Source organism: Camellia sinensis, chromosome 9 (genome assembly GCF_055761805.1).
Source record: "Camellia sinensis isolate YWXY chromosome 9, ASM5576180v1, whole genome shotgun sequence".
Classification (NCBI taxonomy): domain Eukaryota; kingdom Viridiplantae; phylum Streptophyta; class Magnoliopsida; order Ericales; family Theaceae; genus Camellia; species Camellia sinensis.
Genome location: NC_138969.1, coordinates 124,292,502 through 124,307,104, shown reverse-complemented (window position 1 = coordinate 124,307,104; position 14,603 = coordinate 124,292,502). Strand labels below are relative to the sequence as shown.

The 14,603-nt window shown below is 37.0% G+C and overlaps 1 protein-coding gene across 1 annotated transcript; it reads left to right on the top strand.

Moving 5' to 3' along the window:
• The first annotated feature begins 9,561 nt into the window (after positions 1-9,561).
• LOC114315957 (uncharacterized) lies at positions 9,562-10,281 on the top strand. Its single transcript, XM_028262590.1, has 2 exons — positions 9,562-9,657; positions 9,766-10,281. Exons 1-2 carry the CDS (start codon positions 9,562-9,564, stop codon positions 10,279-10,281), a joined length of 612 nt encoding a protein of 203 aa, XP_028118391.1.
• Positions 10,282-14,603: the final 4,322 nt, after the last annotated feature.

Genomic DNA, 14,603 nt, shown 5'->3' with positions numbered 1-14,603 from the left:
GGAGCACCGGCACTCTTTGTTAAAAAGAAAGATGGTGCCTTGAGATTGTGTATAGACTACCGGAAGTTGAATCGGGCTACGGTTAAGAATAAGTATCCTATGCCCCGTATAGATGATTTGTTTGACCAGTTGAAGGGTTCCCGTTGTTTCTCTAAGATAGACTTGAGATCGGGTTACCATCAGTTGAGGGTCAGGGAGGAAGATATTCCTAAGACGGCATTCCGTACGCGGTATGGCCATTATGAGTTTCTAGTGATGCCATTCGGACTTACCAATGCACCGGCAGTCTTTATGGACTTGATGAACCGGATTTTCCGGGAGTTCTTAGACCGATTTGTGGTTGTTTTCGTGGACGATATCCTTATCTATTCGTCTTCTGAGAAGGAGCACGAGGCACACTTGAGAGTAGTGCTTGAGTTGCTTAGAGCTCATAGGCTGTATGCCAAGTTCGGGAAGTGTGAATTCTGGCTGAGGGAAGTCAAATTCTTAGGCCACGTGGTATCCGGGGAAGGGGTGTCTGTTGATACATCCAAGGTTGAGGCAGTGCAAGGTTGGGCACAGCCTAAGAGTGTGTTTGAGATCCGCAGTTTTCTGGGATTAGCTGGGTATTACCGTCGGTTTGTGAAAGATTTCTCCAGGTTAGCGTCACCGTTGACTAGACTGACTCGGAAGGGAGTCAAGTTTGTGTGGAGTGAGACTTGTGAAAAGTCGTTCCAAGAGTTGAAAGTTAGATTGACCACCGCTCCGGTGTTGATTATTCCGGAGAGAGGGTTGGGTTATGCGGTTTATTGTGATGCCTCACGAGAGGGTTTGGGTTGTGTGTTGATGCAAGAGGGAAAAGTGGTAGCTTATGGCTCACGTCAGTTGAAAATACACGAGAAAAATTACCCCACACACGACCTAGAGTTAGCAGCTGTAATCTTTGCCTTGAAAGTCTGGAGGCACTACCTTTATGGTGAGAAGTTCGAGGTATTCTCGGATCATAAGAGTTTGAAATATCTGTTTACACAGAGAGACTTGAATTTGAGGCAGAGGAGATGGATGGAGTTCATCGAGGATTATGATTTTGAGTTGCATTATCATCCGGGAAAGGCCAATGTTGTGGCCGATGCCCTTAGTAGGAAAACCATTAGTGATGTAGCTTGTATAGCCATCCGGGAATGGGAGATGTTGGGAGCACTGGGCGAGTTTGATTTGCTACTGGGCGAATCTGTCGAGGCTGCGGCCTTGTTTTCTGTTGTTGCGCAGCCTACACTTGTGATTAGAGTGTTAGAGGCACAGAGAGGTGACCTTGAGGTAGAATCCCTCCGAGAGAAGATCTCCAGTGGGAAAGTTGAGAAGGGTTTGACGGTGTATCCCGACCTGAGTGTGAGATACCGAGACCGTTTGTTTGTACCGGAGGCTTGCCGAGAGGAGGTACTCCGAGAGTTTCACCATTCGCGCCTTGCGGTGCATCCGGGAGGTACTAAGATGTATCAGGATTTGGGTCGCCAGTTTTGGTGGCGGGGTATGAAGAGAGATGTGGCTGTTTTCGTATCGAAATGCCTTACTTGCCAGCAAGTGAAGGCCGAGCATCAGAGGCCAGCGGGTTTGTTGCAACCCTTGCCTATTGCCGAGTGGAAGTGGGAGCATGTCACTATGGACTTCGTTGTAGGTCTTCCGAGGACTCAGCGGGGTAGTGATGCTATTTGGGTGGTTGTAGACCGGTTGACTAAGTCAGCGCACTTTATTCCTATGCGCGTGAGAGATTCGGTAGATCATCTTGCCGATTTGTATATTCGGGATGTAGTGAGATTGCACGGGGTCCCAGTGACGATCGTCTCAGATAGAGATCCTCGTTTTACTGCTAGGTTGTGGCAGAGTTTGCAAAGTGCCTTGGGCACTAAGTTGACCTTTAGTACGGCTTATCATCCTCAGACTGACGGGCAGTCCGAGCGTACTATTCAGATCCTCGAGGATATGCTTCGGGGTTGTGTCCTGGACTTCAGTGGGACGTGGGAGAGGCACTTGCCATTGGTAGAGTTTGCCTACAACAACAGTTTTCAGTCTAGCATCGGTATGGCACCGTTTGAGGCCTTGTATGGCCGACCGTGTAGGTCTCCAGTTTGTTGGGCCGAGGTGGGTGATGCACCTTTGTTGGGTCCGGAGTTGGTTAGGGAGACGACGGAGAAAGTTGAGCTTATCCGTAGAAGGCTTGTTACAGCCCAGAGTCGACAAAAGAGTTATGCCGACCGTAGGAGGAGGCCTTTGGCGTTTGAGGTAGGTGATCATGTCTTTCTGAAATTATCACCTAGGCGAGGCCTGATGAGGTTTGGGAAGAGTGGGAAGTTATCCCCTCGGTTTATTGGTCCTTTTGAGATCCTTGAGAGGATTGGTGAGGTTGCTTATCGATTAGCCTTACCACCGCAGTTGTCCGGAGTACATGACGTGTTTCATGTGAGTATGCTTCGGAAGTATGAGCCAGATCCATCACATGTGCTGGATTGGACTGATTTAGAGGTAGATGAGGATGCCTCGTATGAGGAGAGACCGGTTCGGGTCTTGGATAGGCGGGATCAGGTCCTGCGTGGCAAGACCATTCCTTTGGTGAAAGTCTTGTGGAAACATCACGGAGTGGAAGAAGCCACTTGGGAACGTGAGTTGGAAGTCCGAGAGAAATATCCGGACTTGTTTGTTGATATGTAATCTTGTATTTAAATTTTACATTTTGTTGAACTTAAGAGCTTTTATATATGTCTTAAGTTGTAAAACATTGAAAATGTTTTGGTTATTGGAAGTATGTTTTGGAACTTGCCTCATATGGAAGTTGAATGTAACATTATATGTGTTAAGTATATTGTTGACATTGGAAAGTTAGTGCATAATGTTAGTGCATGTTAATAATACATATGTTTGTGATATGTCTCTTGTTAAAGGGATGGGATGACCGGTAATGGGTCGAATTGTTGAATGTTCAGGTGTAACATTGTTGTTTAAAATGAAAGAAAACTTGTTTTTGAAAACTTATGCTTAATTTCGGGGGCGAAATTCTTTAAGGGGGGGAGGTTATAGCGATCTCAGGTTTACCCTTGTTGTACAGTGATCCGGACATGTGTCCGTGGATCTTGGTTGTTGTTTATTATCATGTTTGCATCCTTTGTACCTTGTATAGTGAGTTATGGGATGTGTTGGGCAGGTTTGTTACAGGTTGGTTGTGTATGGGAGCCTAGTGTTGCTGCCCAGATTTTTGGTCCTTCGCTCGAGCGAGGAGTTTGTCGCTCGAGCGAGAGTAGTGTTGCCCCGGTTCTGGACCTGAGAGTTGTAGTTTCTGGCTCGAGCGAGAGTTTCGTGGCTCGAGCGGTCTGGGTTTTTCTTCGCTCGATCGAGAACTTCTTGGCTCGAGCGAGAGTTTTCTGTGTCTGGTCGCTCGAGCGACCAATCCTTCGCTCGAGCGAGAGTGTTTTATATCAGCGGACAGCAGCGTCTAAAACATCACTTTTTCACTTCTTTTCTTTGAGCAAACCCTTAATCCGACACTCTCTCTCTCTAAACTTGCACTCTCTCTAAGGTTTGATCTCCCTAGGGTGTGAATCTAGCCTAGGGCCTTTGTTAAAAAGGTAGAGGGTGTTGAGAGCTTCGATTTAATCTGAAAAAGTTTGGATTTGGAGCAAGTTGATCTTGGAGTCTTCATCTCCTTTTGGGCTAAAACTTCAAGGTAGGGATATCCTACTCCTCTCTATGGGTTTTGTCTTTAAATTTTGGTATTTTGAGATGTTGGGCTTGGTTTGGTAATTTTGTGAAAGTTTGGGGCTTTTGTGCAATTATACAAAAGTTGGGGTTTTATTCATAATAAACCTAGATGCATGTTAGGCATGAAAAAATGGAATGATTGTTGAATCATTGATGAAAATGGGACCTAAGGGTTGAAATGGTAATTATGGAAAATGGCCTAATTACATTGCTTAATTAATTGGGATAATTAATTGGTGAGAAATGAGGAAATGAAATGTTGATTGAATATCCATTTGTGCATTTATTTTCTGTTTTAGAAATAACTGCTTTGGGCTATCGGTGGAGGATAGTCGAGATTGTTGTAGACAATGCATGATGACTAGGTAAACGGAAACTAATCAATGGAATGTGTCATGGAACTTGACGGTTGATAGAATACATTAATTGTGTGTATTGTGTGATTGTATATAGAACCAATGTGTTTATATACGTTATGTGTAGAGGAGGAGATAGGGGATGTACTCCGCGGTTTAGGGGAAGATAGGGGATGTACCTCTAAACCGGATAGGTATTGGGAGGAGATAGGGGATGAACTCCGTAGACAGAGCTCATATGCTTGTCTAGAGAAGTGAAGATAGAGCTCATATGCTTATCTTTGTGAAATGAAGTGTGGATACAGCTTGTATGCTTATCTGTGGATATTGTTGATATACATATCTGTTGTAGAGTGTGGATACGGCTTGTATGCTTATCTGTGGATATTGTTGATATACATATCTGTTGAGAATGTGGATATAGCTTTTATGCTTATCTGAATGTGAGATATAGTTTTTATACATATCTGTGGAAATGATGATAGAGCTAGCATGCTTATCTGTTGAAAAAGGGAAAAAGAAAAGTAATTGGGACTTGTAAGTCATTGACATAAATATGTAATTTATGTGATTGTATCAGTGTTGACCAACTATCAATTGCTAATGTTTTAGTCATTGTCCATGGTTGGTTTAGTGTATTTTTACTGGGCTGTGGCTCACCCTATATGGGAATATCATTTTCAGGTACAGGAAGCATGCCACCTCCAAGGACATAGCTGGGAGGCTAGTGGCGGGCATAGTTTTGTCGTTTTACTTTTGATGTATTACATGTAATTTCAAGCCAAGGGCTTAATGTGTAAACGAGTTAGAACTCTTTGTTGTAACCAAGTGTTAACTTGGAAAGCTGTAAGCCCGTAGGGCATTTTGTTATGAGGTTAACATGTAATACTTATGTCTTGGAATTCTAATGAATGAAAGAATGTGGTTAGTTTATATGTAAATGCATGTCTTATCTGATGGGTTTATTGTTATTATTTTGAGGGCGTTACATTGGCCGAGATGTCATCATCTAGGCCAAGATGTGTATCATCTAGGCCCAGATGTTATCATCTAGGCGTCTTAGATCTTTGATCCTTGCACCTAGTGATCTTGTTCCTGGACTGGTATGACCTACATCGAGGTGTGGCACATCTGGTCCAAGGTGTGGCACAACTAGGCCGAGTGTTATCCTTCCTAGCCGAGATCATTGAAACCTTATTGCCCGAAGCCTATGTCTTGATCCGAGGTCATTGCCTTGACAGAGTGCCCTTGTCACCTTACTTGTTGTACACCCTTTGTCATGCTCTTATCTTGTCATTCAGTCACCTTTTGAGGAGACCCAACTAGACGTTGCCATGCGTCCCAGCAGAGGGTTAAGTCTGCTGACAGTAGAGAAAACATATCATTTGTCATATCTTTGCCTTTGAAGAGAGGGAAGTTATAGGAAGAGGAAGAGAAGTTCTTAGAGTGAGAGAGCTAGATTCCAAGCTTGATCCTTAGAGTTTGAACCGTTGGATTTGCATTTTGAGGTTAGATTCTTGATTTACTCTTGTCGTTCTTTATGTTGATTTAATTGCATTGCATGATCTAGCATGATTCATAAGCCATACATTGATTTAAAGTTTGGTTTTAGAAAGAGAAAATGATGTTCTTGTGTTCTTGAAGAAAAATCATGTTTTGATCCAAAAGTTTGTAACAAGTTCCATATTTTTGTATTTGTTTTCATGAAATCTCCAAGTATGGGTACCCAGGTCCATGTTTTTGAACTCATATCATGAAATCAGATTTTGGAATAAAAGTTATGAATCTAGCATTCATGTTCTTCATGTTCATGTTCTTCAAGGGAGGAAACCCAGATTTCCAGACTTCATCTTTCCCTAGGTGTGGTCACCGAGACCACTCTTGCCTAGATCTCACACCTAGGCCAAGTATCGTATCTCACCTTGGCCTACCTTGCATGATCACTTGCACCATTAGTCTATCTTGCATGCACACCTAAGCTAACCACTGCACACCTAGGCCGACCACGGTACACCCTTGCCGGCACCTTGTAACACCTCGGCAGGCAGCTGCACACCGAAGCCTAGGTAACCACACCTCGGCCAAGAGGTGTGGGACCTCTGCCAAGACCTCCTGAGTTCACCCAGCTAGGCCATTTTAGCCTAGACCATCTCTGTGCATCCATTCTAAGACTTGGTTGGTACCCAGCCAGTTTTCCCTAGATGACAAATAGTGTTTTAACTCCTAGTACATGTTTTGATTTGTCTTGACTTGGTTTTGGAAAGAAATGCCAGAATCATTCGCACTCATGTAAAGCTTATTTCGAGAATGCATTTCATATCCACCTTTGAGCATCTCTTCTTGTCTTCTTGAAGTGTATTCAATGGGATTTATTATGTACTTGTAGGCCATGGATCCTTGCTTAATCCCTACACCCGAAGAGCTATGTGAGTGGTATTTTTAATAAAGCTATGTTATAATATTTTGATAAAAGCTTTGCTTTGCTTTGTTTTGTTTTGGAAAAGCATTTAATCAAGTATGAATGATTATCCCCAGTTTTGTATCAAGTATTATGTTTGTTTTGATGACATTCTTGGAACGTCCTTTCGTACTAGGGGACGCTAAGCCTATGTAGCACCTTTGTTGAGATATCTCTTTTGCCACCGACAGTCTTGTACGAATGGGTTTGTCTAATTGATCTCAGGTCGGCCACCGACGGTCGTGAATGGGTGTGCTTTGATTCCGAGACAATTATTCCCTTGTTTTGCCACCGACGGTTTTCCGGGTGGGTTGTCTAACCAATTCTGGGTCGGCCACCGATGGTCATGAACGGGTGTGCTTCGATTTCGAGACGGTTATTCCCTTGTTTTGTTCGGAATGTCATCCTTTGGTATTATGTAGATGTTATCAACATCCAAGAAGCTTTGAAAGATTTTGATTGATGAACTTGATTCATCTCATGTTTTGTACAAGTTATTATATGTATTGTTTTGATAAAGATCTCGGATATCATTCATTCAAACATTTATTAATTATATCATTCACTGAGTATCCAAGCTCACCCTCTCCTTATATATATGTAGGTGGCGAGCAAGAAGGTGGTGATGCCTAAGATGTTATTTGCAAGATGTTTTGATTCATGTTTTGTACCATCTTGAAGATTATGCTTCTTAGTTTGTAATTCATGTCTTTTGTATATTTCGGCTTGAGAAGCCTTTTGATCGAGATGTATCCAAGTTATAAACCATGTTAAAATGTATGTCATTTCATTTGATCTATGCACTGCTCTTATGGACTAATTAGATTTAAATTTAATGCTTCCGCACATGTAAGCCCCATATGTATACTCGGATTGTATGAATCCTTGTAAGTTGGCCTTTGGTAATCTCGGATTACTGGGCACCATTCTACTAGGGGCGGAATGGGGTCGTGACATTTATACTTTTTAAATACATCTAGATTAAATTGATCTAATCTAAATATAATAGTGGAAATAAAAATGAAAAATTATATTCATATATAAAAATTTATATAAAAAATATCATAACAAGATGGCCATTTAGAAAATTGTAGGGCATAACATCAGTAATTCAGGGGCCAATTTGTAATGAGATTACAAATCTCGGGGAGGGAAATGTAATTTTTTAAATGTGGGAGAGAATCTATATTAAATAGAAACCTCAAGGGTGTCAGCGTAATTTACCCATCTTATTTTGAATCGATTAAATATTAGGTTGCTCCCCTTAAGTGATGTGTTGCGCCTACCTCTAGGTGTTTCGAAAGGTGAGTAAGGGGCATTACATCGACGCTTGCAAAGCTTTCCACATTTTTTCTGAACAAGTGCGGATAAAGAAGCTAGTCCAAGACTATAGGTTGAATATGCCACATAGAATGTAGGAACTTTAACTGATAAGATTATAGAATTGATAGATGTCATGATTAAGAGGAAAATTAGTATAATTTTCATACAAGAAACTAAGTGAACGAGTAAGAAAGTTGGAGAAATAGAGGAGACCGAGTTTAAACTATATTATAGTGGCAAGGATAGACAGGAATGGAGGTAAGAATAATAGTTGTCAAGGGTCTTGTAGAAAATGTAGTTGCAGTTAGTAGGAAAAGTGATAGGATTATATTAGTTAAAATAGTTATTGGAGAAAATATATAGAACCTTGTTATAGGTGAAGATTTCAACGACTACGTAGGAATAGATAAACTAGGTCATGAGAGTATGCATTGTGGGTATGGTTTGCATGATAGAAATGAAGCTAAAGAGAGTATTTTAAAATTTGTGCTGCCTTTTGACCCGGTGGTAGCCAATACTATATATAAGAAGAGAGAGGAGTATTTGATAACCTTTAAGAGTGGGTCAATTATGAGCCAAATAGATTATTTTCTAGTGAGAAAAGTAGACCGTCCAAAATGCAGCGATTGTAAGGTGATTCTTAGAGAGAACCTAGCGTCTCAATATAGGATTTTGGTACTAGATTTATACTTCAAAGGAAAATACCAAGTTAGGAAGGATAGTGGGCGTCTTAGAACAAGATGGTGAGACCTAAAAGGGAATAAACTAGAATTATTTAACAATAGAATGGTTGAAGAAGGTATTTGAGACTTGGAAGATGATGCTAACACTATGTGGAACTTGATGGCCAATTGTATGAGAAGAATTTCAAAAGAAGTCCTTGGAGAGTCGAAAAGAACATGACCCAACTCTAAGGAAACTTGATGGTAGAGAAAGGAGGTTCAAGTGGTAGTAAAGACAAAAAAATAGTGCTTTAAAAAGTAACAGAATGATAGAATTGAGGAAAACCTTAAGAGGTACAGATTTGCTAATAAGGAGGTCAAAAAAGTAGTGAAAAAGGCCAAGTTGAAAGCTTGTGATGACCTATATAGACTAGATAGTAAGGAGGGAGAGAAGAATATATACAAAATTGCTAAAATAAGAGAGAGAAAAATGAGATATTTTAATTAGGTTAAGTGCATTAAAAATGAGGACTCTAAGGTGTTGGTGAAAAATGAAGAGATTAAGGAGAGGTGGGAGAACGATTTTGAGAAGTTGTTGAATGAGGGATATGGAGGAAAGTCAAAAGGAGAGAAAATACCTAGTAATAAGCAAAATCAAGACTACAGGTTTTATCGTAAGATTAGAAACTTTAAAGTGGAGATTGCACTTACGAAGATGAAATCGAATAAGGATTTAGGACCCTGATGATATTCCTATTAAAGTTTGGAACTATTTGGATAAGAAGGGGGTTGCTTGGTTGACTAGGTTATTTAGTAAGATTTTTTGACTAGGAAAATGCTAGAGGAGCGGTGGAAGAGTATTTTAATGTCAATCTATAAGAATAAATGAGATGTTCAGAATTGCAACAACTATAGAGGAATCAAGCTGATGAGCCATATAATAAAAGTATTGGAAAAAGTGATGGAACGTCGATTGTAAGATATAACAAAGGTGTCAAATAATCAATTTGAATTTATGCCTAGTATGTTAACAATGGAAGCGATCTATCTTTTGAGAAAAGTAATAGAAAAAGGCTACATTGATATGATTAAGGACATGTATATTGTGGTGACCACTATTAGATTGCAGGTTAGAGATATAAGTGAATTTCCAATTACTATGGGGTTACACCAAGGATCAACCTTAAGTTCTTATTTTTTTACTTTAGTTATGGATAAGTTGATGAGAAATATTTAGACTGATGTGCCATGGTGTATGCTTTTTGCAGATGATACCGTGTTAATGGATAAGACTAGAGAAGGAGTTAACATTAAGTTAGAAACTTGGAGAGAAGCACTTGAATCTAAAGGATTTAGGATAAGTAGAATTAAGACAGAGTACATGAAGTATAATTTTAGTAACAATAACAACGGAAACAGAGGACAAGTGAAGATTGAAAACCAAGAATTACCTAAGAGTGAACATTTTCGTTATCTAGAATCGATTATCACAATAGCTGGGGAAATTGGAGCAGATGTGGTCCATAGAATTAAAGTGCGGTGGCTTAAGTACAGGAGTACATCTGGGGTACTGTGCGATAACCGTGTATCCACTAAACTAAAAGGAAAGTTCTATAGAACAACTATTAGACCAGTGATATTGTATGGGACGAAATGTTGGGCAACAAAGAAACAACATGTATATAAGATGAATGTTGTTGAGATGATGATGTTAAAGTGGATGTGTGGCAAGACTAGAAAAAGACAGTGTTAGTCATGTTGTTTAATGTTGATGATGTCTAAAATATTAATTGAAAATTTGTAAATAATATACATATTTTATTTTATTTGACACAAAATATTATCTATTTAAAATATATATTGTATGATACATTTGTTAAATATTATTTAAATAAAAAATATTTTTGAAAACTTTACTGTTCACTTTTTGAAAAATTAGGCTGATCACTATTCATCTTTTGACAAATTTGATATTGATTGGTTGTATTATTTTGATAAATTTGATATTGATAAGTTGCCTTCTTTTGACAAAAGTGATATATCCACATAGACTGATAGGTTATATTTAATTTAAAATCTCTACAACATATACAGAAATTTAAAAAGGGTATACATGTTCAGATCTATCATAAATATTACTTAAAGAGATTTTTTACTATGTATGCAAATATTTGTTTAGCATATTATATATAATGCATATAATATAAATAAAATACATCACGTGACCAATTAGATTTTTTACACAATTGATTATATCATGTCATATATATATATATAAATTATTATAATAAAAAAGAAGAAAAAGATGGAGCAAATAATTTCATATCTTGCTTGTTTAAATTCAAAGTTTTAAATATTATATATATATATACAGTCAAAGTCTTGAAAGTAATATAATATAATATAATGATTACAGGAGAAGACTTATGTAATTTTTCATTGTAAATCTTTGAACATGTTTTGTCTGCAGAATGAAAAAGGAAAAAAAGTTGCAAAATGCTTTGAATTTGCTTGCAAAAAGAAAAAGAAAAAGTGAACAAAGAAAATTTATAGTTTGATAAAAGAAAAGGTGCCCATGTCTAATATAATGTAATGATTACAGGAGAAGACTTATGTAATTTTTCATTGTAAATCTTTGAACATGTTTTGCCTACAGAATGAAAAAGGAAAAAATTTGCAAAATGCTTTGAATTTTCTTACAAAAAGAAAAAGAAAAAGTGAACAAAGAAAATTTATAGTTTGACAAAAGAAAAGGTGCCCATGTCATCCATTACGTCAGCAAGGAGCGTCTTACCTCCAACGGGTATATTTTTGTATATAAATAGAAGTGTTATATGTGGAGAAAAATCAAGAACTTGAAGAGAAAAATTTATGTGTGCTTCAAAATTCTGAGTATATTGTTTCTGCTCTTTCACTTTCAGATCTAAGTGTAGCCTTTGTTCTTACACTTTCATATCTACTCTTTGTGAGAGAATTATTGTAAAGAGGGTTTAATTACCACTTATTTTTATTCATTATTTTTGTGAGAGATTTTGTAAGGGTAAGACATTTATTGCTGAGTGAGGCTCAATAAATAAGAGTAAGTCATATACCAAATCTACAAGTTTGGTGGTGTATTTATTCAATTGATAGTAAAGAAATTTTCAAGGAGGTTCCTTGGGGAGTGGACGTAGGCCTGGCGTGCCGAACTACTATAAATCTCAGTATTTGATTTTCTCTCCCTATCTCTCTTACTTTTATATTGATAATTATTATTCTGTTTTTTTTATTTGTTAAAATTATGAATATTGTGTTAATTTTAATATTGTAAAATTTTTAATAACCCAATTCACCCCCTCTTGGGTTGCCTACCTGGGATAACAATTGGTATCAGAGCCTAGACTTTAGTTTGTGTGACTTAACCATCTTAGAGTAGATTATGGCAACCTCTAGCTATTCCTTACCTAAGTGATAAGTATCCAATAGGCCACTACTATTTAGCGGCACAAATTTTAGCTATTGGAAAACTAGGATAACCATACATGTTCAATCTTATAATTATGAATGCTGGAAAATTATTTGCAATGGTCCAAAAATTCCTACCAAAACCGTAAATGGACTTAGAGTACCAAAACCTGAAGATGAGTGGAATGAATCAGATACTAAAATGGCCCAAATTAATGTCAAAGCCACAAACATGTTGTACTACGCCTTAGATGCCAACGAGTTCAATAGAATTTCCACATGTAAAACCGCAAAAGAAATTTGCAACAAGCTTATAGTGACTCATGAGGGAACCGAATAAGTTAAAGAATCTAGAGTCAGTTTGTTAGTCCATAATTATTAACTTTTTAAAATGAAGCCTAATGAAACTATTCCTCAAATGTTTACTTGCTTTACTGATATTATTAATGGCTTAACTTCTCTTGAAAAAATATATACTAATGCTGAAATTGTAAGAAAAGTGCTTAGGTCATTGCCAAAAAGTTGGGAGACAAAAGTCATTGCCATTACCGAAGCCAAAGATTTATCAAAGCTAAGTCTAGATGAGTTAATGGGATCTCTCTTAACTCAAGAGCTCATAATGCAAGAAGGAAAGGAAGAGGAAAGGGACAAAAAGAAGAAAGGAATAGCCTTTAAATCCACCTCGAAATATCAAGAGGATGAGGAAGATGATTCAGATGAGGATGAAGAAATGACATTCATTACTAGAAAGTTCCAAAGGTTTGTGAGAAAGAAACAAGGCGTACGAAATTTTTTCAAAACAGACTTCAACAACAGGGATTTTCAAAAAGGAGAAAATCACAAAAAATCTGAAGTTACCTGCTATGAATACAACAAACCTGGACACTACAAATCAAAATGACCGGAACTTAAGAAAAAATTCAAGAAGGACAAGAAGAAAGTTATGATTGCAGTATGGGGAGAAGATAGCGATGAAAGCGACACAAAAATCGAAGTTTGCAAAAATGAGGTTGATGGCACTTGGAAACGAAAATGAGGTAAATGACAAATCCTTTACATTTGATGAATTACAATTAGCTTTTGATGAATTACATGTTGAATTTAAGAAACTTAGTTTGAAAATTAATTGTCAAAAGAAAATGATTTCAAGTTTATCAAAAGAAAATGAATCATTAACTTCCAAGATAAATGTTTTAGAAAATGAATCATTAACTTCCAAGATAAATGTTTTAGAAAATGAAGCCATGAAACTGAAAAAGGAAAATGAGATTTTAACTCAAAAAGAGTCTTCAATTTCTGAAAAACATTTAGTTGTATTGCAAAAAGAAAATGAGTCTTTAAAAAATGAGCAAATTATTTTGAAAGAAAATATTGAAGACTTGAAAAATACTCTTGCAAAATTCACTCAAGGTAGAGAGACTTTAGATAAAATTCTTAAAAATCAAAATTGTACTTTTGGTAGAGCTGGAATTGGATATAAACCTTTTTTCAGAAGTAAAAACTGTCAAAAATAGCTTTGTGTATGCATCTTCTAATCACTCCCATCTCACATGTCATTTTTGTGGTATAAAAGGTCATATTTTACCTTCATGTCCTGTTAAAAGAAATCTTTTTGCTAAAATAAAAAAGATGTGGGTCCCTAAAGACATTTCAAGAGTGTCAAATTCTACCTTTTATGGACCAAAAAAAAAATGGGTACGAATAGAGAAATCAAATGTTGTAGGTATGTTTCAAGATAAAATCCAGTAACGATAGATGGTATCTCGACAGTGCACGTTCGAGGCACATGACTGGAAATAAAGCTATGTTCGCCACACTCCAACCAAAGGATGGCGGATATGTGACTTTTGGCGACAATAGCAAGGATAAAATCATTGGTGTATGAAGTATTGGTAAAAATCCCCCTCCTATTATTGAAAATATTTTATTTGTTGAAGGTTTAAAACATAACTTGCTTAGTATTAGTCAATTATGTGATAAAGGTTATAGAGTTATTTTTGAGAAAACTCATTGCACTATTGAAAACACCCTAGAAAATAAAATTTTATTTGTAGGTTATAGACATGAGAATGTATATGTGTTTGATTTGCATTATTTGTCTTCTCATTTTAATATTAAATGTTTATCTGCTATAAATGATAATGGTTGGCTTTGGCATAAAATATTGGGACATGCTTATTTTGATTTAATTTTCAAGCTTTCAAAAAATGAGTTAGTCATTGGTTTACTAAAAATTGTTTTTGAAAAAGACAAACTTTGTGATGCATGTCAATTTGGAAAACAAACTAGAATTTCTTTTAAATCCAAAAATATCGTTTCAACTACTAAATCGCTTCAACTGTTGCATATTGATTTATTCGGACCATTTAGAACATTAAGTTTAGGAAGAAAATCGTATGCTCTTGTTTGTGTTGATGATTATACTAGATATACACGGGTATTAATTTTAGCACATAAAAATAAAGTTTTTTTTATAATTTCTCAAGACTTTGTAAAAGAATTCAAAATGAAAAAAATCTTAATATTTGTAGTATTAGAAGTGATCATGGTAGAGAATTTAAAAATAAGGATTTTATTATGTTTTGTAATGAGTTTAGAATTGATCATAATTTTTCTGCCCTTAGAACTCCT